Consider the following 27,998-nt stretch of genomic DNA (forward strand, 5'->3'; position numbering starts at 1 on the left):
CTTACATTGCCCTGGGAATTTGAGTCGTCATATTTGACTAGAAATGTTTGCCATAACTTCTTGGTGAAAATATTCTCTTAGCCTAAGTTAGCAAAAAGTAGATTTAAGCTTTTATCAAAATATGTATTTGAATCTAGCTTTTACCTTGTGAATCTGTCATTAATTTTTGCTCCCCATTTAATGAATGAAAACTAAAGCATCTAATGTAATCACATTAGTATGTTGTTTTATTCTATCTTCTAGTCTATAAGTGAAGAAAGCAAGATTAAAGCAAAAAGATGTCTTTCCAAACAGATAGCTAGGACTAGGACTCAGGACTGTTTCTATTATGGGCTGCTGCTCAAGAGGGCAATTGTCCATTCACTAGAAACATTTTATTTTTGTACTATGTGAGGGACTGTATGTTAGGAGATTGGTACACATACATAAAGTTCATAAGCTCCTTCTTCTAGAGTTCATGCTAGATGGGCCCATTTTTGAAGTAATTGCATAATCACATAGTGTTATAATATTGGTGTTGTGAGACATAAAAGTTGGCATACTCAACTCAGCTTGTAGGATAAGTCAGAAGGTGCTTCACAGAGGCAAGACATGAGCTTCTTTCTGAAGTGAGAGTTAGCCAAGCTGGAAAAAGGGAAAGTATAATATTAGGAAGGGCTAGCAGTAGTGACGACATGGGACACATCTGGGCAATTGCAGGCTCAGCAGAAGCAAAGAGGGGCTGCAAAGGGAGAGTATAAAGAGGTATGCAGGCCTGGAAACCCAGCTGTAGAAAGCCAGAGGGGTTACAATGTGGCAACTTACATGCAACATTTGTTGTATGGAATTACTTGCTTATGTGTATCTTCCATTTCCCTGCCTGTACTTTGAGGGAACAATTATTGTTATCTTTATTACACATGGACCTTTGCATGTTCCAACTAACTTCACAACATTCTGCTATGATTCTTGACCTAGAAGAAATTATTAACATTTTTTTAAATCTATTGTTATCTTTCCAGGATATTCTGGCCAGTAACCAATGATTAGAAGAGTCAAGGATTTAAACAGAAACAGATGTTACTGTTAACCAGGAATTATCAATTATCTAATATTATCATCTTGAAGACCTTCAACCTTTCTCAGATAATGGTATTTATTACCTGAAACCTTAATAAAACTTTGACTTTCAGTTCTATATCATGAGAATAGTTTGCTTCTCAGACTATCTTCATAGACATATGGTCTTGGTGTTTAATAACAAAATCATCTAGGATAGCCATTCTGCACTTTAGTATTATCTTTTTCTTAACATGAAGAAGAAAAATTACATCATAGAAGTGCTCTAAAATATTTGTGTTCATTTGAAAAATAAAGTACAGACTCTATTTTGTTAACATTCATTTATAAAATACATTAAAAGAACAGATAAAGTACTCGAGGTTACATAATAACCAGAATTGAAAAAAGAATGAATAAAATATAAATTAATTGAACACATAACTATTTTGCCACATTAGACAAGTTTTAAAAAGGCATTTAAAAAACAATGAAATAGAACTGGGAAGAAAACACTTCACTCTATTGCTGTCTTTTTTTCTGGAAACTCTTCCTAGAAGCACTAAATTTCCACGTTAACAGGAAGTACCTGTATTATTATTTAAAATATCTGTAATTTACTTCTGAATCTGTCAGTTTAAGAGATGCTTTTCTTTTTTTAAACCAAATTAAGAGAATTCAGTGCAAACTAAAGATTCAAGTTGAAAATCTGAAAGAAAACGTGGTATCTAACCTTTAGGAAATGCTTCTGGAACTGAAAAATTTAAAAGTTCACATTATGAAGAAATCTTTGCAAGTGTTCTTGGTGTGCGAAATACTGACTTAACAAATGGGCCCTTTGAGGTTGTAATTAGGGCTTGGTTATTAAGACCACAATGTGGGCAAGAGGAAACAAAGAAGCAAAGGTTGTATTTGCGGAAGGAAGTCCAAGTTCAGCATAAAATGCTCCAATTCAATTCTAAAATATTTGGCTATGTCAGATATCATGGGTGAAAAAAAAAACCACCAAAGATACCCAAAAATATTCTGGAAATATATTTACTGGAATATCACTGAGGATAAATCCATGTCTTTATATACCTGAAATATATGGGAGGGCTAATTTTGGCCAGATTTGTTGTAATCTTAGGGATTGTACTATTGGCTTAAAAACAATCATCTTAGCGAATCTTGAGAAATAGGAGAAATGTTTGGATCACAGTGAACAAAGTCTAGATCATTTCTAAGTATTAACAGGTAGTCACTTTTATAATAAAAACATTTTGGTTTAATTATTTCCTGAAAAAGTTCTTTTTCTGTGTGATATCATAAGCAGTGGATAGCAATGAGTTTTCATGATAATGTCTGATACAAAGTGTCCCTCTTTCCTTTGAATGCTGTAGGACTTTTTTCACTATTGCTAATGACAAAACAGAAGGATGCTCTTGAGTTTAAGACATGGATTTGGTGGAGGCTAAAAAAGTTTTTGCAAAAGTTATTTTTCAAACCTCACTATATATTTATATTCTCCTTTCTAATTCTCACTAAAAATTTTCACATAGTTTGAAAACTGGATGAGAAGGTGCTATGTTTCCAATATTCTTATTTTACATCACTGCCTAATCTATAAAGAATGTTATCACAACGAAGTGGTAATTTTTGGCTCTTAAATTGTACCTATCATTAGCAAGTCACAAGAAGGCCAAAATATGCAAGGCTATCCCAATGTGACATCAGACACTGATAAAACAAATGAAAAATCATGACGATGTTAACACAGAGTTCATAAAGAAATAGACAATTGGCCAGTACAATTTAAAAAAGTATAAAAAACTATACTCATACCTACTCAAAGGAAGATCATCTAAGGCAAATTAAAATTTCCCTTCTAGGGACAAAACCAGCTCTAAATCACCTGAACAAATTCATATAAGAGCACAAACTAAGCAAAGCCTGTGAGTCTTCAAGTATCATCTCATCCCATGAAAGCCAGTAAAGAAAGGTCAAGTATCACTTTTCAAAGGAATACATTAGTTTCCCTCCCTGGGTCAACCTGGTTATCTGCATGAGTCATGTACAACATTAATCTTATCAAATCTATCAGATGTTCTGCCATGTTCTCTCAAGTATGATGAGAGACTCATTATCTAAAGCATCTTTTCACCTCACACTGGGTGTGAAAAAAGGAGTGGTAGAAGGATGCACAAACCCACAATTAAGTCCACATTTAGAAAACTATCTGTGGGTTCAATCATTTTGCATAGACACACTGAATGAAAAAAGCAAGATGCTGGAAAATTCTGAAGCTGTGGTGGAAACCTTCTAGGCTTCATCCATCAGAGACTCTTACCATAACAAAATGCATATGAAAATAACGAAATATGCTACAATCAGCATGTAAGAGTTTGTGCTTTAAAAACACAGTGTCTAACATTGCCAAGCACTGCAGGTGCTCAATAAAAATTTTCAGATTTATTAAAAGTAATACACAGTTTCTGAAGAACCAACCACCACTTTGCAAAAAAGGCAAAACTATGTTAACTTTTCACTTGATTGAATGGAGCAAAATAGAGCAATGAATGGGAATATCTACAAATTTAAATATGAACCCTAATTTGATGGCAGAGAGGAAATTACTAAGAACTTTGCAAAAAAAAAAAAAAAAAGATGTCACCACAGTAGCACTGGCACTTAACAGTGCATCAAAAATTTAACGTTTCCATTGTGCTATGAAGTTGTTCTCACAGCTCTTAGAAACTAGGGTATAATCACTTAAACAAGAAATGAACTCTATTCTACTTTGGGAAAGACATGTCGATGATTGTACCTGAAGTTTATTAATATGGTTTAGGAAAAAGGTCCTCTTTTACAGCATGCCTGAAAGTAATGTAAGCATAATTATCAGGGACCTCATTATATTACTTCAGGATGGCACTGTGCTGTGCAAGTGTTTTTCTCCCACATCTGTAGTTGTTTTCTAATGTTTCAGATTTTTATAGCATCATGGCACCCTGGGATGACAGAGATGGAAAATATGGAAAATTAAAAGTTACAAAACTTTAGCAAGGGAGGCTCCTTTACATTATTTAAAAACCTCTTATAAGAGATCGTTATTGACAAATGAATGCTTTCTACATTCAGGTTTTTTCCCATCTCTCAACAGTGATCATTTCCAAAGACTCAGTAGTGAAGACCACACACATCTTTTTCTTTTTGCATTAGTTTGATACATTGAAAATCAGAACCTTCAGAGCATCCTGTGAAGGGAAGAAATGGAACTGGACCTGGGACTGGGTGTTGGGATGCAGAAGGAAAGATCAAAATGAAAAGGTGCCTCGCAAGGGAGGCGACAGGAAGTATCACAGCAGACCTGACCACTCTACAAAGGGTCTGTCAAGAACACAGTACAAGTATCAAAAACAAAAACAAAAACTGCATTTGCCAACGTGTAAACTAGGGAAAGCATTTCACAGATTCAAAGTTCAAGGGAAGTAAACGTCTTTAAATTATTTTGTCAGTTCAACCCTGATTTAAAAGTATGGCTAGCAAAAACAAGGAAGTCACAGCATCGACATCCTGACTGAGCAGCAGTCTTCTCAGAAGCTGCACTCGAAGGCCCCGCTTCTCAAGATGCCACATGAGGAGACTCCTTTGCTCTTGAATTCCACCTCAATCTTCTCTTCTCCATATTCCTGGAATATTTGTCAACTCCTTTACATTTTGGTGTTCGCAGTTCAGGCTGCTATAGATTTAAACGTGGGGAGACTGGAGGAGGGAAGGCGAATTCTCGTAGGATGCTTCGGGCCACTTCGACATTATTCTGGGCTATCTCTAAGGCTCTCTTCACCTCTTCAAAGGCATAACCCTCTCCCATGAGTTTTGCGATTTTTGCATCGACATTTTCCAATGCTGCCTCAGGCCCATGGGGTTTTCTGTGGTGAATTTCTGGTGCAGTCCTGCGAGGTCTTGGTTTGGGGGGTCTGGCTGGTGCTTGTGAAACATCTGTGCAGATTTTTAAAGAAAGATAGCATTGAAACAGTGAGACAAAAATGAAGACATAAGAACATGACAGTAATAGCTCATTATTTTATGTTCAATACTATTTTTATTTATTATATTTATAAGTAAAGTCTTTAATATTCTATCTTATGTTAAATAGGTATTATCCCCATTTTGAAAATCAGGATTGTTTTCAAGTGTAACACTTGAAAGAGAAAAAGCAAACTGACAAAATTTTAAAACTCACACATTGCTATTATAGATATAAACTACATGTGAGTAATTTCATATAAAGAAATAAGTAGATTTTTAGTGAAAAATCTGTCCCAATACAGGTATATGTGAATTTAACACAAACCAGTAGCATCTTATTTTTCGTTAACTATTTTTGTGACATACTCATTTAATTACATTGTTACATTTAAAAAACTTAACAGAAATCATAAAATATCTTCTTTGGGAGGAATAAAACACTTGGGAGGCTCTTTGTGTATGTAGATATATGTAAATATGTATATCTACATATCTATCATCTGTCTATCTATGCATTCAGGAAGACACATACACACACACACACACGGAATCTTTTTAGGTAAGAGGAACAGGAAGATATTTTTAAATCAATGAAACTGTATTTCTGAATTCTTTGGAATTACTCTTTCTCAGAAAGCTTGTACATAAATAAGTTACTCTAAATTATGTAGACAGCCATGAAAGATAATAGAAATTTAACTTTTAAGGTATACCAGATATCTTATTAGGTCATTTTGAAAAGGCTTAAATTAAAAGATTATTTATTGAAAAATAAGGCTATTAGGATCCTGAAGTTACATAGCATCCAGCCTCAGGTTTTGAATGGAAAGATGACCTGATTCAGAAGGCAAAACCAGTCTCTGCTGATGTGAAATAAGCCAGTGAGCTGCATGTGAACAATAAGGTAGAAAGAAGGTATTTTATTCCTGTGGTCTGTGTTTGTAAAGAAAGTTTAGGGAGTAGGTTGAAATATTAGATGTCACAACTAGCTAAGGCCCTCAGAGTAGTAATCAGTACTATTTTATTCCTTAGGAAAAAAAACTATTCAGGCTCCTGGTAAGTGGCAATTTGGGGTGTTTCAGCAAGATTTGTGACTCATAGTTCTTCCTGAAATTTCTTGTGTAATGCTAATTGGATTTCATACCACTTAAACTCATATATGTGAGTGATGTTCTTCTAGGCTCTACAATACCCACATATTATAGAGAAAACAGTAAAGAAGCTGTGAAAATAGTGTGTAAGCCAGAATTTTCCCTGTAACTTGAAAATGTTTATTTTAATCCAGAGTTGATGGTACTGAATATATTATTTTAAATCAGTCATTGCACTTTTCTCAAAGCTGCCTTTTAACTGCTTTGCTGTCCTAATATAAAGATTTGCTTCCTTATACTACATGGGGGCTGTTAGTGTCTTTTCTTGATTTTCATCAAGTCTATCCATTTGGTACAACTACTGTCTACCATAGACATATCTGAAACGTTTAAGCAACTAGAAGTGAACTGAAAAGAGAGCACGGAACAAAACTTCAGAACGTTAATAAGATATTCTGTGTTTTTCTGAGCTATACGAACGTCAAAATTCATAAAGCTATAGAGGGAATTTTGCATCTTTCGTGTAGAGCATCAAGTAAGAACCAACATGCTGACAATTCTCAAGGAAGCTCATTAATTAGCTGGATTCAGAAGTTAACAGAATGTAGTCTACTAACGCACAAATCTGCAAACCAGAGTTTGAACTTAAAACTCCAACATCCTGCAATAAGATACAAATCTACATAGCGAAGAGTTCTAGTGTTTACAAGCATGACACAAACATATTGCTCATAAAATGCATGTATTCAAACTTAATGCAGACATCAAATTCTCTTCTTTTCTTTTACCCACCTATCGTCCACCAGTCTGTCTAAGAAGTATGCTGTACATTCTTCTAAGTACTTGGGGATAAAGTAATGCTATGGGCTGAATATTTGTGCCCTACTCTCCCCTCAATCGCCACCTGAAACATAATGCCCAACGTGATGGCATCTGGGAGCGAGTGAGTATGTATCCTTCAGGAAAGGGATTCATATCCTTATAAAAGAGATCCCAGAGCATTCCCCTGACCTGGTAAGGACACAGAGAAGATGGTCACCTATGAATGAGGAAGAAGACTCTCATCCAGACACCAAGTGCTCTTGGACTTCCCAGACACCAGAAATGTGAGAAATCGAAGTTTGCTGTTTAAGATATGTAGACTATGATATTTAGTAATAGCAATCTGAGCTGACTCAAGGCAAGCAATGAACCCAAACTATCTAGTCTATCTTCAAAATTTTAATACACCATCAGAGCAGACAAATAACAGAAAAGAAATGAATGAATAATGAATTTTGGGTAGCAATAAGTACTATGAAAAATAATGAAAACGAGGGTATAAAGGTACTATAGAAGATTGGGAGCTATTAAGAAGACCTCTCTCATAAGGAAGCAAAACAGCAGCATTTCATTACCAATTGTTTGCGTGTGGCTTGCATTTACTAAAATGCAACGTCTTCTACTTGATAGATGGTGGCAAAGCAATGCACAGAACCTCTAAGTAAGCTATAAGAGTTAATGACTTATTTAATAATATTAGTCTGGGGCTAGTATTAATTCTAAAGAGATTTCTGCCTCAGTGGAGAAATAACAGAACATGGCACTTCAGTACATAAAGATCATCCCATTTCTCAAATCTCGTAAGACAAAAGAAAAGTCAGAGACTGAAAAAATCTTCAAAGAATGACTTTGAATGAAGTGACTTTATTGAATGATCAGAAATAATACTGTGATTTTTTTTCTGCCTGAGGGTGTGGGCTTTCCTGTTATAATACAAGCTTTATAAGCGAAATGTAAAGGTGATAAAAATATACTTTCTTAGGCAAGCAGTGCTCAATAAGTTAAGTAAAGAAAAAAAGTCCTCTGACTAGCAAAAAGCACTATGCAAACATAAGATATTATTATTATTACTGCTATTAGTCAACTCACCTGAGGATGAAGGAAGCTGGTCATAGTCTTGTGATGTCCTATTGGATTTGACATTTTCTCCTGGCAATCTCCTAGCAGGAGGCAAAGGAACTTGGCCACTTGCTAGGTCAAAAAAAGGATCTTAAAAATAAAGATAGGGTTGCAAATGAAAGGATGATCTCTGTCAACTGGCTGAAGAAAACTACTCTAAGAATTTTCTACAATAAATTAGAAAAGGAACTTCATGATTGATATCATAATCTCATGAGTATTATCAAATCATTTATTCTCTTTAAGCATTAGGCAGACCTGAAATTTGGGAATTACATAGGTTAAGTGAATCTATGTATGTAAAAATCTTCTGTACATATAAGGTATCTATATAAAAAGTACTACGCTACACATCCTATGGTAAAAATCAGTATTGTTACTTGGATCACTGGAATATAAACTGTAGATAAATTAAAAAAATATTTTACTACTTCTAGCAATGTTTACTAACTGTAACTAAAGGAACACAAAGATTTTTTTCAATGTTGCTCTATTTAAAAACTAGAAGCATATGCTTACTTGGTTTAAAATTAGTAATATGTGTTTAAAGATGAGAGGTGACTTGTTTAAAGAATAGATGAACACTACTTCTGACTCTCTGGCTCACTAATAATTTATCTGGCCATTACCTCCACCTTGGATCCCTTTCTCATCTTACTTTCTTCTTTCAATGCTATTTGAAATTTCCCTAAGTTCTTTTCAGGGCAGGATCTTAACTTATTCATATACTTTAAAATAATATCTCTTAAGGGAAAGATAGCACCCGGCATGCTGCTTGGCAAATAGCTTGCATTTAATGAATATTTTGCTAATTAAAATATATACATGCAGATACAAATTTTGCATAAATCAATTTATATCAATGCTTATCTTTTGGAGGCAGCAGGATGAATTTTTTCATTATCTAAAACACTTCCAAAATGAACTTAAATGTAGAAAAACAGGCAAATGAAACTGATATTAACTTAAGACTAAGATTGTAAGTATTAAATAGACTAAATTTGTGTAAGGCCCTGAATTTAAGCACTAATACTGTTAAAAAACAAAACACCTAAATTTTATTTCTTGGTTTACTATTCATTTGGGTTTTACATTAAGGATATATAAGAATATGAATATTTAAGAGAAAATACATGCTCAAAATTTGCCTATTTTTTATACTAATTTTTGACTAGGTAATGTAAGGCAGGATTCAAAGCTATTAGTTAATTACTACATTTTTTTAATCCCCTTTAGAGCAAAATAATTATCACCAGCTTTGCTGGGGATTTTCTGACTCAGGCTAGAAACTTGCTTTCATTAATTTCAATATTAAAATAACTACCAGATTCTTAGCTTTTGATATTTGGAGTCAACGGACCAGCTTCATTTTGTTGAAATATTTTAGGAAGGACTGAGAAGGTAAAACAAATTCCATGTGACAAATAGTTGATCTTTTGGGTTTTTAGAACAATCAAAAGAACCAAATATGGTAATTTCTGTATAAATTCTTAAATATCCCAAACATTAAGAATTAAATAGTCAGTAAAATGTACTGTAGTCTATTGTGCATTCTGAACGCCTCTGATATAACATTAAGTCAGAAGAAAGATTGTCTTTTACAATACATACACTTGCTATTTCCTTAGAGGTAGTTTACAGGTTTATCACATATACTTACACCATTTCAAATCATCTACATTTTGTAAAAGTAAAGTGTGGAGACACACCAGCACCATAAACTACAAAATACAGAGCTGTACTACATTACATTAATCTATTTTACTTAAAAAGTCACTAGGTATACTAAAAATATTATTATAAGTACCAAAAATACTTATGATTCAGTTCAATCACCACCATGTAGTTCTGTCTTGCCTTATACTAACAATGCTATTGGTTAGGTACAGGGTAAACTGGGAAGTTATAAGGTTGGAAGAATTTACGCTTTGAAGGAAAGACATTGTATATAGCACAAGAACTACACAGGATGCAATAATTACCAATTGTCCCCTGATAAGAAAATTTTGAAAAGCAGTAAAGCTTTTCAAAACTAAATTCTTCAAAAACTAGTCAAAGTTTAATGTCCCCATTTAGGATTAAAACGTAAATGTATCATTTATAAGGTAATAAACATTTGAGAAATGAATATATACAATGGGATCAATCGGTTCTAAAAGACAAAGTACTACTACCTGTGATTTACAGCACAGTACTGCAAAATTGAAAATTTAATGTTTATTTTAGAGATTATAAAAACAATTAAAGACTGGGAGAAAAGTGTTGGCTAAGTAAATAAGAAACCATGCATTCATTAAAATTATATTGTGTAAGAATATTTAATAGCATTAGTGCTGCTCATGACATAGGAAATGGAAAAAGGTTACAGGTAGCATATACTATGTGAAATGAATTTTACGTAAGTAGAAACTCATACATGCATTGGCAAAAAATTGGACAGATAATCAAGGATTATCTTTTGGAGGAGATAATATGGAATATTTTTTCTAATTCCTTTTTTATTGACTATCTGAAAGACTTTCAAAAATTTAGTCAGGTGCAGAAAAAGAGGCAAATAAAATCGAACAATTAAAACTATGTGCCATTGTTGTAACATATAATCTACAAAATTTATCAGTTGTCTATCAGATTTTAAAAGAATATACCCACATAAAATCTAATTGCTAGAGTAGTTCAGTCAGCTTTTTAGGTGACAAAAATTCTCCCCTCTTTACTACCCTCATTCTTTAATTCATGTTCATACAATATCTAATAAAAAGTTATCTACTGTTGGTTGAAATCATCCAGGGTTAGGAACTCACTAATCCCAAAGTACAATTCCTAATAATTTAGGAACTTCTTCATATGATGAATGAAATTTTCTTCTCAATACTTCCTCCTGGTCTTATTTCTACCTTCTCAGGTGACAGAAAACAAATCCCATCTTTCTTTAGGGCATACTATAATTAAGGACAGTACTGATAGGACAATTCTAACACACATCCAAGGTTCTTGTATTCTCTCCTTTGAGCTAAGCATCCTGAGCTCCTCTAATCCACTGTTGCTTCCTTGAGGAAGTATGAATTTCCTTTACAACCCTGGCTACAGTTCTTTCTAACGCCCTAGCTCAGCGCTACTAAAATGTGTACATGTATCAGACACAAAATAAGCACAGGGATTGTGAGGACATATTGCTGAATATTACTCCCTGAGTTTCATGTTAAAGCAAATCCCTAGCTGCTGCAGATGCTGCTGATCTGGAGGTGACAGTTAATATAACTGTGACTCTTGCCCGTTAATTCTTCAATACCTGAATGCAGTGTTTTCCACAGCGGATGAACACTGCTGAGGATTCCACTCCTCTCATTTTGTGTTACCTCTAAACAGCACAAGTTCCCTGACTAGGGAGCTCTGTCACATTATGACAGTACTTCATGAAGATTGTATTTAAAAAGTTCACTAAATCCTTTCAAAAACTGTTTATAATGATGTAGCTTTTCCTTGCATTTTATTTAGGCAAGATAATTTCTAAATCCAAGGGGAAAAATTTATTTTCCTTTAATAAAGTCAATTTTCCTAGCTTTTAGAGTTGAATTATGACTTTAAGATTGGATAGGAACTTCAAAAGGGATTCTAGGTTAGAAAAGTTGTGAAAGAAAAGTGAAATAAGGGCTGCATATTTTGTGCATTGCATAGACATTCAGTAAAGGGTATGAGCAAGACAGAAATGCTGCCCTTGCTTTGTTTCTCACTCAAGTTCAGGTTCCTGGCATGAAGCTGTAGGAGGGGAACCTATTTCAACCAACCAGGATAAAAGGATTTTTTTTTGTAATATAGAAGAAAGCACATATGTGCTAGCAGTTGCCTTGAGTTTGGAGACAAGAAATCACAAAGCTTTTGTTGAGGACTCCAGGTTTTGCTAAGATATGATTGGCCTGTCCAGAATAGATGGCTCATGTACAGCAGTTGCTATTTTGCCAAAGGAAATCTTGTATAAAAGGCTAAAATGGGAAACATAAAAGAAGAACCAGAGGCATGGCTCTGCTTGGCTTCCTTCCTTGATCCTATGGGAATCATGAGGCTCCTGTGTAGAAACAGACCTGCAATTTGAAAACTGCGACTGCAAAGAAGTGACTGGATAAAGTGCAAAGAAGTGCTTGAATAAAGAGATAGGTTTGACTAGGTATTTAATGTAATAGCATGGGAAAAATGCAACATCTTTTTCTAAGATAACCCTATGTCTTTAATCAGGGTTAACTATTTCCTCAAGGAAACCTAACCTCAGTAATATTTAGAAACCATTTACCACTGTACTGGATTAATATATCACAGACTGACAGCAGAGAAAACAGCAATGGCAGATGCCCACAGAGTGTGGTTAAGCTGGACAATCATCTTTGTTTATGCTTAAGGTTCTAAAACTATGAGTTGAACTCTGGCACCTGTATTCTTTCATGAAGTTTAATTCTTAGCATGAAGACCTGTTGTCAAGAATCTTCCACTGTATTTCTTTAGACAGCATAATGTATTCAATTCATTGCAAAATGACACTCAATATATTCTCCTCTGAATCTTGCAAAGCTTAGCTTTATTGTAAAAAAAATTGATATACTGAGGTTTTATCTACTGGGGCTTATGTAGCATCTATAAAAGGTGACAGGTATGTTGTGGGGATCTACTCAGAAACTAGAACTTAGCATCTAAAAACTTTTTTTTAAAGTTTAAGATTGAGAATGTTTCATTTATGAAAAAAAATAATGCTAAAGTTCATGTATAGAACAAAGACTTGAGTAAGGGAAAAATAGGAAAATATATCACCAGTGTTTATATGTAGCTACGTGAATAAAAGCCTAAGCACTTATTCATATTTTCTACTTGTCTCAGCAGGGCTGTGATGCTTGTTCTTTGGTGGCATCCAGAGAATTCCTAAGCAACAGGGACCAGGACTTATCTAAAAAAGGGGTTAGATGATGCTGTTAATAAAACAAACGAAAACTGCTCTTGAAAAATAAACCACTTAAAAAAGTGAATCCGTATATGTTGCTATATGATCACAACTGTGTCTCAAACCAAATGAAAAAAACCCAGAAAAAACAAATGTTAAAAGTGACTAGTAATCAATAGAGAAAAATGATAATGGTTAAGAGTCCCATGTTTTCACTGAGGCATATAGGTAGACAAAGGAGAAACTGAGCACTTTTGAAAGGTTGTCTGTGATTTTATCTCAGGTGGAAATGTGTAAAAAGTAAATGTTCTCTCTCTCTCTTTTTTTTTTGCCTGAGACAGGGTCTCACTACATAGTCCAAGTTGTCCTAGAACTCCACATCCTCCTGCCTTAGCCTCCTGAATGCTAGGACTTCAGGCATGCACCATTATACAAGGCTATAAAGTCTCTACCTCATGTTACCAAACCAAATCCAGGAGGCAAAAATTTTAGAGCACAGATTATATTATCACTAAAAGACTGGAAATATTAGTATCAGCAGATCCAACACAACTGAATGTATGAATATATTTTCTTTTCCCTGATAATTCTAACATAAACAGATAGTTAACTTGTCTCTTCATTTTTATTTCTATTTCTCATTTCAAACATCTAAAAGTATACTAATATAAAAATATATTAGTTCTACCTTAAAAACAAATAATTTGAGTATATGCAATGAAGCATTAATAGCAACAAAAATAAAAAGCTCATTCTCCAGAAAAATGATCTATTCATGTATGATAATATAATTTACCAAAATATTATGATTTGAATAAAATTGTGACACTGAGGCATATCTTGTAAAATTAAAAAAAAGCTATTATTAGAACAAAATTACATTGGGAACAGTGATAGCCCAAATTTTCTCTCCCCTTCTGTTAGCCCAATTACTTAGCCATTCTGGTTTTTAGGGAGCCCTTTGTAATCTAAAGGGATTATGTGCATTGGGTTATCTCTATTGCATCATTTCTAAATCCTATGATTCTGTATTGTTCTTGTTATCTTTGTAACATTTTTGGCAGTAAATCAATCAACTGACAAACAAATTGCACTCCAATGCTACTCTTAACACCCAGGAGTATTTTTGCTAGGGTGGTATTAAACCAGGGATTATTAACATCTATTTGATAGTATGAGCTTAGAAATATTTTTAAGTGAAGTTTCCTTTTGCTTTTTAACCTCCTACCTGAAGGAAGAAGGAAAAGGTCTTGTCCAGAGGATGGTCTGCTACTGGAGCCAGGAGGTTTGGAATGTTCAATGAGACTGTGCCTTGCTGGAGGTGGGGGAGGTGGGAGGGAGGGGGGGAAGGCATCAAAGGCATCTTCACCTGTGTTTAAAGAAAGGTCAATATCAACAGCAGAACTTCATTAATCAAAACACACTGTATCAGACAAAAACAATGATTGATTTTCTCTTGCTGCTTATAAATTCATTTGCAGGATTTATCAAGCAGGTCGCTGACTCTGATAATAATAGTATCTATTTTTTTCAAGTGGCTGGAGAATAAACACAAACACATACATTTCAATTGCCCCCATGCAAATTTTTTCTACCTCCCCAGGTCTTTCCAGAAAAACATCACTGAAGGTTATGAAACAGCTCATGGTTCCTTGTAGTATTTACAATATTAGGACACTGGAACTTTGAACTAAAATTTATTACCAGTCATACAAGCAAAACAGAAGTTTCTGTGCAACAAAAAAGAGTTCATGGGCTCTAATTAGAAAATCATACCATGCACATATAATTTATTATCATAGAGTAGTTTTGATCATCCCATAAAATTTGTTCCACTGGATTTCAGCTCATTTAAACTAAGGTTCTAAAAAGAACATTTAAATATAGGTCTCTTTTTTGTGGTCTAAAAGCTAGTTACTTATATCTGTATATTGCAGCATGACTTTATGTCTACTTATTTTTCCTCTGCTACATCTTACTAGTCTACTCATAGCTTTCCTTACCTTGATTGTTTAAAAAAAAATAAAAGTGCATTCTGTGCAGTTTTATTCCAATAATAATTCATATGTGGTTAAGTTGAATGACTTAAACATAAAGAATTTTTTTTAAAAAATGGTCTTACCGTTCTTTGAGATTACCTTATATATACTACAATATATTTCTTCTTATCATAAATATTTTTCTAATTTAAAATATTTGAAGATATAGTTGAGAAAGTGTTATTATTAAAATATTTAGCCATCTATCACATTATCATATTCAAATCTTTTTCAGCCTAAATATCAGACATCGTACTAGGAAACTGAGTAATATGAGAATCAAAATCATAAGTCTCTAATCCAAGGAGCTTAGATTCCATGAAAGGATACAGAGTGTTTCTAAGTATGTATGATTCACAGGTGAAAGTGTTTGACTAGTTCCATAAAAGAGATAAATGCATTGGAAGAAAGAAGACAAATGTATACAAGAGGCATTCAATGAAGTGCTGATGAACAGGACAATCTGGAATATCACAGGGCCCAAAAACATTTATGTACAAAACGTAAGCAGAAGGAATAGTATGAATGAAGAATGAAATGCACAAGAAACACTAGAGGGAGGCTGATGTAAAGTGACAGGCTGGAACATCTATCTACATTATCCTATAAAGTTAGCCATCATCCACACTTATTTCTTTGTTTATCTACTTATTTATTTTTGTGGTGATGAGGATTGAACCAAAGGGTCTTACATATGCCAGGTAAGAGCCATTCCCCCAGCCCTTTAGTTGTACATTTTGTTTTTGAGACAGGGTCTTGCTAACTTTGCACAGGCTGGCTTTGAACTCTCACCTTTCTGCCTTTGCCTCCTGAGTAGCTGGGAATACAGGTGTGTACCATTATACCTGGCAGTATATTACATCTGAATGAACAAAACCTCACTTACACTTAACCATAGGTAAATATACAGATCCTTATGTCCCCCAAAATATTTTTATTGAACAGTGATGATCTAGGCCATAAAGGCTTAGATAATCAGTGTACAGGGAGAAGCACAAAGAAGAAAAAGTCTGTAGGTAAGAAAGTTAGGGGCTCTTATAATTAATGTTGGTGAGAATAAAGCCCTGAACTACAGGGAGGACAGGAATAAAACTCACTGCAATTGTGCAATTCAAAACACTGGTCCATGCTACTTATGAGAAAATAGAAAAGTTCACTTCCTATTTCTGATAGTGTCATAGCCAATTCAGAAAAGTTTATAAATGACCTTTATTGTACATTATTTTATGTTATTGTGACTTATTATTGGGAAGCCATTATACGTGTGGAGAATCTGTCTTCCTCCTCTAAAATTATGGTGAGAAGCTTCCTACCTAGAGTTAATGAAGTTAACATTGACACTAGCAACAATTTCAACATCCACACATACCTAAGTGTATCTTCACATGTATACACACACAAACACACAGTGTTTCTTACAGTCTGAAACAAAACAAGATTCTCTGAATGTGTAATAATTAGTATAAAACAACTTGTTCTCAGTTATCTATAAACAAGTGTTTACTTTTCTACATTTAGCCTAAGAGAGACAGGGTCATTTCTTGCTTAAATAAAGGTATAAATCACTACACTTGAAGAAAATCTCACTTAACACTTCAACACTCGAACACAGGAACACAGGGACAGGAAGAACAATGTTCTCTGTCTTTAGGTTGTATCTAATATAGAAGTGACTACCTGACAGAATCCCAATAAGTGGTCAGATTTTACACTACTACTGTCTTTTTAGTTTTAAGAGAATTGTAATGCAAAGGCATGGCCAGAAACTATCTAGTTTATAGTTCTGTTCTGATTACAAAAAAATATATTGTTATTACAGAAAATTTACATGCACACAAAAATACAAAAATCACCTATAGTTTCACAACTTAAAGTCATTTCACATATCATGATTTTAGTCATCTATTTTGTTTCTTATGGTGCTCAGAGTGGAACGCAGGGCCTTGCACATGGTAGGTAGTAAGTACTTTGAAACTGAGCTACACCCAACCCTTTAGTTAAACAATGTAAGTGGTGTAATGGTCACATGAACTTGGAAGTAACCACCAACACCTGGAGAACCCATTCTAATTTCAGGGAAATTCACAACCCAGTGAGTTTGTATTACATTGAATTTCTTAATTCAAATAATGCAGATATGGAGAGAAACAGTAAGGAGGGGGTCTTAGTTAAAAACTTTTTTTTAAAGTTTCAACCTAATGGAGGGATGAGAAGATCATAATCAGAGGGCGTCCTGTTGAGTGAAGAACCATGTTTTGGATTGTCCCGAGTTGGAGGCCTGGCAGGTGGTAATGGCACTGGATCAGAGGCTGAATCAAAAACATCTCCTAGAGGATAACACAAAACCTTCATGTATTTTCAGTACAAAAATGGTGTGGAATTTTGCCTTTAAATTCTGACCATTAATATGTTCATAGCAAAATAAAACATATTCCATACATACATACCCTTTACATATATGCCTAACTCTGGCATGGTTGATTTCTTCATCTCTGAAGGTGTACCATGCGTTCCATTCAATAAACAATGACCATTATCACAAGACCTGAAGCAGAGATCAGAGGGCAAGAATTATATCAGGATTTAAAAGTCCATTTAACAGCCATTGTTGGGGGTGGGTTTGAAGAAAATAGACACTGTTCATATAATACAGCATGAAAATAAATATATTATCTTTTTTGGAGACTCTTCCAATAATAGGATACAGATACTCTTATTTTGAAAATCAGAAGTAAATATCTTTCTGAAAACAAACAGTGTCTCTCTCTTTTAAATGTGAACAAAACAGTTCCAGAAGGCTATACAAGGGCCACAGAAACTGTTAGTACCCTAATACATCTATGAAATTAATGTATCTCTTTGGAAGTTCTGTAATACTTGGACAAGTTTTTTTGAAGTAAAAGAACTATGTGCCAAGGCAAAAGATATCTAACAGTTTCAATGGCGTCATTAATCGTTTATAGAATTTAATATTACATTTTATACAAATTAAACTTTCTATGTAATAAAAATAAAAGTAAGCAAAGTTAATAAACTTCTGGTAATTCCATTAAAATTCTGGCAGGAATATTTGAAGACCTAGAGCTTATACTACTACTTACTACTGTTACAAGCAAACCTCTGGTTGCCAATGCTTTGGAAAAATGACTTTACTAAAGGCTTTGGGTATATAATAAGTATTTTAATCTGGGTGTTTGTATAAAGTAATATTCAGTAAAAAAGGCATGTCTCTTTGAGGCTGGTAGTGATGCTTTTTAATTATACTGTGAACATAATGGCTAAAACTGGGTCATGACAAGACAGCAGGAATAGAAGTTGGGGAGCATACTCTGCCATTAGCATATTAGCATCCGGCTGCGTAATAACTGTCTAACAATGAACTACACAAAGTATGTTTACATTTTACTTTTCTCAAATTATTCTGAATTCTTAGATCAAAGTAAAAGTGTATACATACTGGAGGAGATAGCAGAGATATTTGAATAGATATTGCAAGAGTGCTTCACCTGAAATTCATTTCTGTTCTCTCTGATGGCCACTTCTCTTTAAGGGGCAAGATATAGTTTATTTAAAAATAGTTATCATATATTGGACCTTCAAAATAAGTATGGATTTTACTGAAACTGAACTGAATTATTCATTTATTGCTTCATTTTCCATATATTTTGATAATTTACTTTTCCTGATGTTCCAAAGGGGGTAAGCACACAGGGAAAGGAAGTGTTAACCTGAAAAAGTGTTTTGGAGAGGATATAAAATACTTCATCCATCATCTTTCAGGAAAAAATTAAGTAAAGAATTCACTCCAATTAAGCTTAGGGATTATTAACATTTATTATTTTGCCATAACAGTAGAAATATGTTAATGATAGTAATAATTCAAATTTACTTTCAGGATCCAAGAGGCCTGTCACCAAAATCTCATCCACTATGATGTGACAATTAAAATTTAACAAATTAAAATTGTGCCCCTTACTCCTCCAGTCATGAAAAAAATGAGACTCTGAGGAAGACCAAAGTAGCTCATCTTATTTCTGTTTTTTAAAAATTACTATACTTTTTAAGAGCCACGAGAATTGAAATTTGTAACAATTTATATTTGATGAGAAGGAAAAACTTTTTTTCTGTAATAGATCAGTAGACATATGTTTGTTTCGATACAATGCTTGAACTCCCAGTTATTTCTTTGTCTCTCGATGCTCCTATTTTATCAACAAATGTCTGAAGCACTAGCAATTAGCCAGAACATTGGTTCTTGCTTTGAAAAATGAAGCCCTGGATTGCAGAGTGATGATATCACTAAGCAGCATCACTTATTAAGACTCTGGTTAAAATGAAGATTTACTTCTCTTCTGCAAGTACTTCATTATCTACCTCACTGAGATACTTATGGCCATTAAAATACTTTTTAGTTTTTTCATCTGCAAAGAGTGGACCACTCCACCTATAAAGTGCTTTCAGTTAATTGGCTTGACCTCCTAAGGAAATGGCACACATGTAAAGAAGGCACAGATGACAGAGTTCAATGGATCTCCCATCCCTCAGTCAGTCATGAGACCCTGGACAGTAGAGCCATCAACATGTGCTGAGCCCTTATCTGTAAGCCAAGCACAGCTTCAGGAGTGTTATGCGAGGGGAACTGGAGCTCAGGAAATTAGTTTTGAAGCTAAGATTTAATTGAGTACTTCATATATGTCAGATAAAAATGTTATGATAGTTCACTAATTCAATCTACACATGCAAAATGATTTCATGTAAAGATAAACTAGTATTTCACTACACATAATCCACTATTAATAACTCCTATATACTTCATTGTGGCTGACACTCAAATCCTAAAGATAGTCCCATTACAGTGAGAATAACAAGCAACAGAAAGAAAAAACAAAATCACTATTCCTTTTTTCTTATCTGGGACTAGGGAAGGTTAAAAAAAAATAAGTTGAGGGAAGTAATATTTGTTTGTTTTTTATTTTTTCTTATTGCTTTAAGACCTGAATGGAAGCAGGTAGCAAACCAAGAAACAAAATTAATATAAATTATACTACTCTTTATATCATGAAGAAAAATTCTAAGGAAAGTTGGCATAACACCTTAGTATTAGTTTTTCAGCACTAATTTTTCTTCATGATGTGTGTGCTTGAAATTGATAAAATTCACTAACATTGTTTATTGAAAGTACTTGAATTAATCATGATTAAATGTAATGTACAGTCACATTTTATAAGCCTATAATTTATTTTTTTGGGGGGAAGAGGTTAACAAATGTTCCATTACATTTAGTTTTCTTGAAAAGCAATGCAGAAACTATAACAAAGGAAGATAAAACTTTGAGTGGAAATCAAGGATTTTTAATCCAAATGTACATAATTCAAGTACATAAAAACAAACCCACAAATAGTAATGCCAATGGTGCTGTAAGGTGGTACAAGGCTGCCTATATTCTTACCCAACAGGAGGCTTTACATTATGACAATGGGATGGTTGTGAATTCAGGGAAACAGGATGGGATGTAGGAATCTTGTATTCATCGTCATCTTCCTCTACTGGATCTCTTACTTTCTCTGAAAGAGAATTTGCTAACGGACCAGTACACCTACCAAGGGAAAAAAAATCCAATCCAGTTTAAGCATAATAAATATTCCGAACAGAAAAATCTGATGTGACATACTTAAATCAAAGAAGCTCTTTTGGCTGGCAGAGTGGCTCAAGTGGTAGAGCACCTGCCTAGCAAGTGTGAGTCCCTGAGTTCAAACCCCAGTACCGCAAAGGGGCTCTTTTGTTGCATTCATTTTTTGTTACAGGGTAACTGAGTTGTTTTTATACTAAATGCAAATGGGTATGTTTTCCGATCTTTTGTTAAGACTTTCTTGATGGAATAAAAGAATTTTCATACTTACAAGAAATAAATTATAAACATTTTGTATTTGAGAAATACAAAACTAGTCTCAGAGTTATAAAGAAAATATAAAAAAATCACTCAAACCAAAACATTAATAAATAATAAACAAATGGGTAAAGCAAGATGATACAAATGCATATACAGTAGTTTAGTTTTATACATTAATGAAGTCTTTACAGAAGTCTCAAATGTTTTGTCTCTTGTGAATACTACTGATAGCTGAAAAAAAATCTAGCTTAAGTCAATCAAACTTAATGCTCCCGTAAAATGATAATTAAAGTTGTCAGATATTTCTGCAAACAACTAAGAACTAAAAATAAATGGAATAATTAGAATCAGATAATGAGAGAATTTAGGTCTTTGTAGTACATTATTGTTATGATTTAAAATTCCTGGCTAGGTAAAAAAATTAAAATGACTGAAACAATTACCTAATATGAAAAGAAGTTTTCAAACATTTTATTTATTCATTTGGGTAAATAAACAAAACAAACTCAAAGAAGTGAACAAAAACCTACTTTATTTCATAGTTGCTGCTACTTGCTGATGCTAATGAAAATTGCTAAAGGAAAGATGCACAAACCAACTTGGCCAACTATAAGACAGTCTATTAGTCTGCCAGCAAATGGAAATACATATGAACCCAAATCATCTTGTTAGTCATCGTAAAATTCATAAGAAATCTATTTCATTAAAAAAACAGAACACATAACTCAAATGACTGCAATTTCGTAGCACCTTCTGTAGAGGGAGCAGGAGACCTTTGGTATATGAAGCCATCAGGCCTTCCATTTTCACTTCTTGCCATAAGTTGAGTATCCCTTAACTGAAAAGCTTGGGACAAGAGAAGTTTCAGACTTTGGATTTCATGTTTTCAAATTAGTGATGTTGAATGAGTTCTGAGAATGGAAACAATTTAGTGGCTTTTCTTTGTGCCCATTACAGAAAGATATTTTGAAAAACCTAAAGCTTCAAGTTTTAACCATATATCTAAGTTTCTAGCAAGTACAGAGATCAAAGAAAAAAATCTCCTGTAGAATTTTTTAAGTTTATTTTTTATCTTTCTTTGAAGCAGTTTTCAATACTGGTCTTTGAATTGCTGTTTGTTACAGCTACCTTAGAATTCAAGTAACAGTTAATGGTGAGATAAAGCACAGTGCTGCAGTGACAGATCTGATGTCATAGCACAGAGCACAAAGCTAAGAACTTTATTAAAAATAATAATTAAAAATAATTATTAAAAATAAATCTAAGGGTCGTACCCAATATGGGTTAATTTAGAAGATATACTGCCCAGCTGAAGGTAGGGAAGTGCAGGGTCAGCAGAATGGAGGCTTGAAGACATCAGAACAGGGATCTAGAACATCATTTTTTCATAAATTCTTATAAATGTGGACATCAACTTAGCTAACTCAGGGACCAGAGTGAGTTCTATCACCAAATGAAATGATAACTATGAATAACCTTTCTATGCCTTAACATAATGGATCCTATTTTCTGCACAAATCAATTATATACCACAAAAAGGAAAAAGAAAATCTTTGGCCAAATATTACAGAACCACATCAATGTCAAGAATGTCCTATTATCTACCAGTTGTAGGTTACTACCAATCATTTAATAGTTTCCAAAGAAGCACCTCATTACCAGTCAACAATGGACAGTTTTTAAAATCACACCTATTGGGGCTAATTCTATATTTTACCTTCAATGATAGAAAATTTTGCATAAGTAAATTTTACTCATTGTTTTGTTTTGCTGCAAATCAACTGGTTGAATAATTCTGAATAAAATGAAAGGCAATGCTTATTTAATATTTTATGGAATAAAAAGGGCTTATGCTAAAACCTACTAGTTACAAATTGTTTCTTAAATGGATTTGGATGACATATCCAGAAGTGAAAAAGTCAAGTGATGTATATAAATATAAAAAATGCTTGTATGTCCCATTTTGTACCGTTTTTAAAAAGTTCCTGGCCAGGTGCCAGAGGTTCATGTTTGTAATCCTACTGAATAGAGAGGCTGAGATAGGGAGGACTGTTGTTCTAGGTGAGCCTGGGAAATGGTTTGCAAGACCCCATCTCCAAAACAACCAGCGCAAAATGGACTAGAGGTGTGGCTCACATGGTAGAGAACCCGCTTTGCAAGGGCAAATCCGAGTTCAAACCCCAGTCCCATCAAAAAAAATTCTAATGTTTGAGATTTTACTTCTCTTATGCTTTTAATATAAATTTTCTATTTAAGAACATAACATTTTTAGATTAAAAATAGGCCAATTTATAAGTATATCATCCTTCCAGCATATTTGGTATTACATATCTTTTATTAAAATGATCTTATCTATTTCTGGAAGGAAAAATAAAAACTAGAAGACAAAGGTACAAATAGGATAAAGAAGTAGTATATAAAATTCCAAAGACATTTAAATTTATGTAAATCATTACAATATTTGCAGTAACATGAAAAATTTTTTGTTCTACAAACTCATTCAAAAAGTATCCTCAATTTTACTTCCAACTAAGTAAGTGGTAAAATGATTAGATTTAGAATTAGTATCAATCGTGTATGTTACTCTTGGCAGTAGAGAAGAATTCTAACTTACAGGATATAGAAAAATTCAATCATTTTGGGGAAATTTTTAGGATATCATAAAAACAAAGTAGAATAATTTACGTATTTTGTTGGTTCCAAGTTAAAGATGCAAAGTGCACACTCCCATCATTTAGCCCGATTACTTTAATTTCATATTAACATATTACATTCCCTCTGTGGTTTGCTCTGTGGCTGTCATTCCAGAGTTAATACACTGGCAATGCACAGGAAGACACACTTCCAAGGACAGCAAAGCTATCCTCCTTTTAATCTGCACATTTTATTAAATTCACTGTGCATTAGTTATTTGAGCCTTCCATGAGACACATTCATTTTCCACATGTGCACACCTAAAGCACAACAAGAAAGAGAAGAGTTTCCAGGCCAGCACAGGTAGGTATTATCTACTGCTGTACTTAATTAGTAACATCTATATTTCACAAATGTATTCCTCCAGAACATTCTATTTTCCTAGTGTGAGGAAGTGACTTTCTTCGTATTTCAATACCTTTAACTTTATCACTTAACACCTCAAACATCACCCTTATAAAGGGTATTCTTTCCTAATCTGAGCAATTTCTAGCACCTCAGTTACCCCATCAACTTTCCCAGGAAAACACAAAAAGCAAAAACATGCATCTTCATTGCATATATAAGAAACTCCTATGAAACTGCCTCACAAATTCAGTAATTTTCTTTGAGCCTCAATTTTGTCTATTATGTATATTTACAATATGTTCATTTGCTGATAAGTTTTCTATACTATAGTTCACCCTTGAGTTGCAAAATGTTTAAGAATAGTTCTTAAGTATACCAAAGCATGGCATAGTACACATGCTACTGAACACTTATAAACTTTTAGACAAAAATAATGAGTGGTTATAAGAGAAATAAAAGACAAGTTGTAATAAAAAAAGATCATTTGTAGAATCTGTTCATAGTCTAAAAAAGCATTTTAACTATGATACATCATTTTGCTTATTTTCTACATATAACAATCTCCCTTCCTTTACTAACATCTGAAGGTAAGGATATAAAATATTTTTTATTAAAACTGAAACTCAAACTTGCCACATACATCACTCTATTTCTTTTGCTATGCTATTATAAACACAAGGAACATGCCTAACTCAAACAAAGCACAGCTCAGAGAAAAGGCAAAATAAAATATAACAATATTTGAAATGATTATTGCACACAGGGAAACATATAAGTCATATTCTCCTAAATGTTAATTTTATAATGTTAATTTTAAAGACTCTTTCATGATATTAAAGAAAAGGCAGTGTGGTATACCTAAGCTTTAAAGTAAGTATGAAGGATAAGTAATATCACTGAATTGTTTTAGGCTGGAGAAACAGAGCCGAAGTTGCTTTGTATTTGTGTTCTCACACAGATCACACTCTTCACACAGATAACTCCATGGCTTACTTCTTTAATTCTTTTGAGTTTTTGTTTAAATATCAACCTTTCAGAGAAGCCTTTCCTAAGGACTTCATGTAAAGTAAAAACCTGTCTGTCATTATTTCTCTCTCTCCCTCCCTCTTTGCACTTACCACTAGCTGACAACATATGATATAGTTATTAAATGTTTACTTTGTTTTCACATAAATTCCAAAGAGTAAAGGATTTTATCGTGTTCTTGTTGCATCTCCATGTACCTTATTACATATACATGTACAAATGTACAATAGTACCTCCAACACAAAAAAACTTCTACAAAAACATGAGCCAAGTAATATATAGGTACATGAAAGCCTAACATTAACATGCCAAAAGTACAAAAGGCCTATTACCAAATTTAAAGACACAGAGAAATATTCTAAAGAAATGATATTGCTCAGCACTGTAGAACATTACCTTACCTGGAAGTAATTACTCCATTATTACTTATAATAATGTCACTGCCTGTCAACATAAGATGTCAAGTAAAACAACTATGATTTAACTGTGCACTTAGTTTAAATTTAAAAAATGAAATTATTTCAACAAATATAGTTTAGCAAATACATAATTTAATCTATCACATATTTATACATATTTTAAATTATTGTAATTTAAATATGAAGGGAAATTATCCATATAGGATTTTTATTCTCTCTCCAGTAAGTTATTATAATTAAAATAATAAACTGTTTCAAGCATTTACCTAAAACTTCATATTTGTAGCTAAGTATCAATGTAAAATAGAAACCATTTAGAAAAAGTATTTTCTGAAAAATTAAGAAAATCTACATAAACAAACTTTCCATTCACTTCCACATTATTTTTCAGAAAGAAATTCTATATTGTTCTAGGACTAAACATAAATTATACAATGAAGCACACAAAGATATAATTTAGCATGAAAGGAAACCTTATCACAGTGAAGTCTCTGTTGTCAAGTAAATGGGGATCACTGTACCAGTATCAAACATCTGACTATCACACGGTGATAAATATCTGTAACAATATAATGTTTATTATGAAACTGATTTTCAACTTAGAACTGAAAGTTTGTGTCAGGTAGCAATTTCTAATTTTGTTTTGACCAGATTGTGAAACATAAACCAAGAGCCTGACACAGCAATGGGTACTTGAATGTCCAAAATCTCTAGTTCAGTAGGTGACATTTTCCTAAGATCTCTGCTCTATAACCCTCCAGAATCGATAATCTATACTCATTTTACTGTCACTAAACACTTAGGCCAAATTAGGCCTATTATAATGATAATATATGATCCAATGTTACAATATTATTAATGTATTGGATATTATAATATAAATTATATGCCATTAATTATAAAAATGACAAAAGACTGATACAATAAATACAACAATATATTGAACATTGTAACATTAACAGTGTTTCCAAGGACAATAGTCCAAGTCAGACTAGTTTCAGCAATGGGATGTGAACAACCAAGTTTAAAAAAGATGAGTAAACCTTTAAAACACACTGTGCAGAACTGAAGAAACTGAAGGTCAAAAAGATTTAAGTTAAACTAATTCTCTTATTTATCAGGTAGGTTGTGTCCACAGAAGTTAGCTTCTTCAAAATAAGACAAACACTTGATACTGGAGTAAGGTCTGGAATATCGTCTGCTTTTATTTTTCTTTATTTCAGAATTTTATGCTGTTTACATAATAAACTCATATAAACCTAACAAGTTAGCATTACACGATTTAGTGAAGAATGTTCTCTAGTTATTTCATGTATATTAATATTATTTTCTAAAGTAAATTGTAAATTACTTGGGGACTGAGATTTAGCTTATCCTTCCTTCATATTCATAGTGGCAGTTCAGTGAACTACAGAAAAGGAATGAAGAAGCTCCAAGACTCATTTGTAAGTGAGGAACTTTCTGGGCTGATGATGTAGCTTAATGGAAGAGTACTTAAACAGCTTGCACAAGGCCCTGCATTCAATCCCAGCATAGCCATCCCACTTCTCAACCCTTCCCGAAAATTGAGAACCTTGTAAGACAAAAGTAAAATCAATCAATCAAGCAATCAAATTCTCCATGGAAGAATTAGATCATACAGACAAGTTTTTTTTTATTATTAACCTTGAAACCCTATATCCTTTTATGAAGGAGAGCAGTGGCGGTTGTGAATTCAAGGATGATAGATTTGATACATTGTAAGAACCTTTGTAAATACTACCCCACCTAGCACAATAAAGTAAAATGAGAAAACCATATAGCAGAATGCATAATTGCTTGTATGGAAAATAAATCAGTCTTAATCACTACACAGAAGAAGTCATACCAGTTTTCATTAAAAGAAAAAAAAAGAATAGAGGCTGGCACATGGACCTTTGGGATGAAGTTTTTGAAAAAGTAGAGCATAGGAAGGACCTGTGTCAAAAACTCACCAAGAGAGAAACATATACAGACATAATTATAGGGTAAACATTAGGAATCAGAAAATATTTTAGTAGTATAAAATTCTGTAGAATCTTATTGCTAGCAGAAGATAGTTAATAGAATATAGTCAGTTTAATAGAAAAGAAGAAGCAATAGTGGTTTTGGAATGGGAAAGAGACCCAAGGAAAGCAGAACAAAAATTAAATCAGTTGCAGGCAGACTGATTCATGTAAAGGACAAGAAAATAAGAATAGGGATACTTAAATTCAGCATGTATTAACTTGGATACATAGCATGAAACTGTCCAGTAGGCCTGTGTATCCACTGTTCAAGTGAGACACAAGGGTTAATTCATTTTCTAGCTTTACATCCATAGATACTAACCCTGAGATCATATAAGATGAATAGATAAAAGGCTCTTTCAGGAGTTCAGCTATGAGGCAAAGCTAGGCACAAGGAAGATTAGCTGAACATGAAAAACTTGTATGGAACAATGAACAGGACTTAGGGGCTCAATGGATTTGAGCTTGGAGGAACCAAAGACTGCTTTATGATGTCAAACCAGGTAGTGAGGAGAAAATGTGTCACCTCAGGAACAGAGAGCTCACTGTG

General features: G+C 33.4%; 1 protein-coding gene across 4 annotated transcripts in view; it reads right to left on the bottom strand.

The window, feature by feature from the left end:
• Positions 1–2,282: 2,282 nt before the first annotated feature.
• Cblb (Cbl proto-oncogene B) overlaps positions 2,283–27,998 on the bottom strand; it is a 181,826-nt gene continuing 156,110 nt past the window's right edge. For 3 of the 4 annotated variants that reach the window (XM_020183482.2, XM_020183483.2, XM_074073039.1), the window contains 6 exons: positions 20,494–20,640; positions 17,492–17,589; positions 17,240–17,371; positions 14,234–14,374; positions 8,052–8,171; positions 2,283–5,019 (listed from right to left, as the gene is read on the bottom strand). In XM_020183482.2, the coding sequence (XP_020039071.1) occupies positions 4,760–5,019; positions 8,052–8,171; positions 14,234–14,374; positions 17,240–17,371; positions 17,492–17,589; positions 20,494–20,640 (898 nt within the window). In that variant the 3' untranslated portion in view covers positions 2,283–4,759. The remainder of the gene's footprint in view (positions 5,020–8,051; positions 8,172–14,233; positions 14,375–17,239; positions 17,372–17,491; positions 17,590–20,493; positions 20,641–27,998) is intronic. The other variant, XM_020183485.2, reaches the window with a different exon arrangement.

This window comes from Castor canadensis, chromosome 5 (genome assembly GCF_047511655.1).
Source record: "Castor canadensis chromosome 5, mCasCan1.hap1v2, whole genome shotgun sequence".
NCBI classification, from domain to species: domain Eukaryota; kingdom Metazoa; phylum Chordata; class Mammalia; order Rodentia; family Castoridae; genus Castor; species Castor canadensis.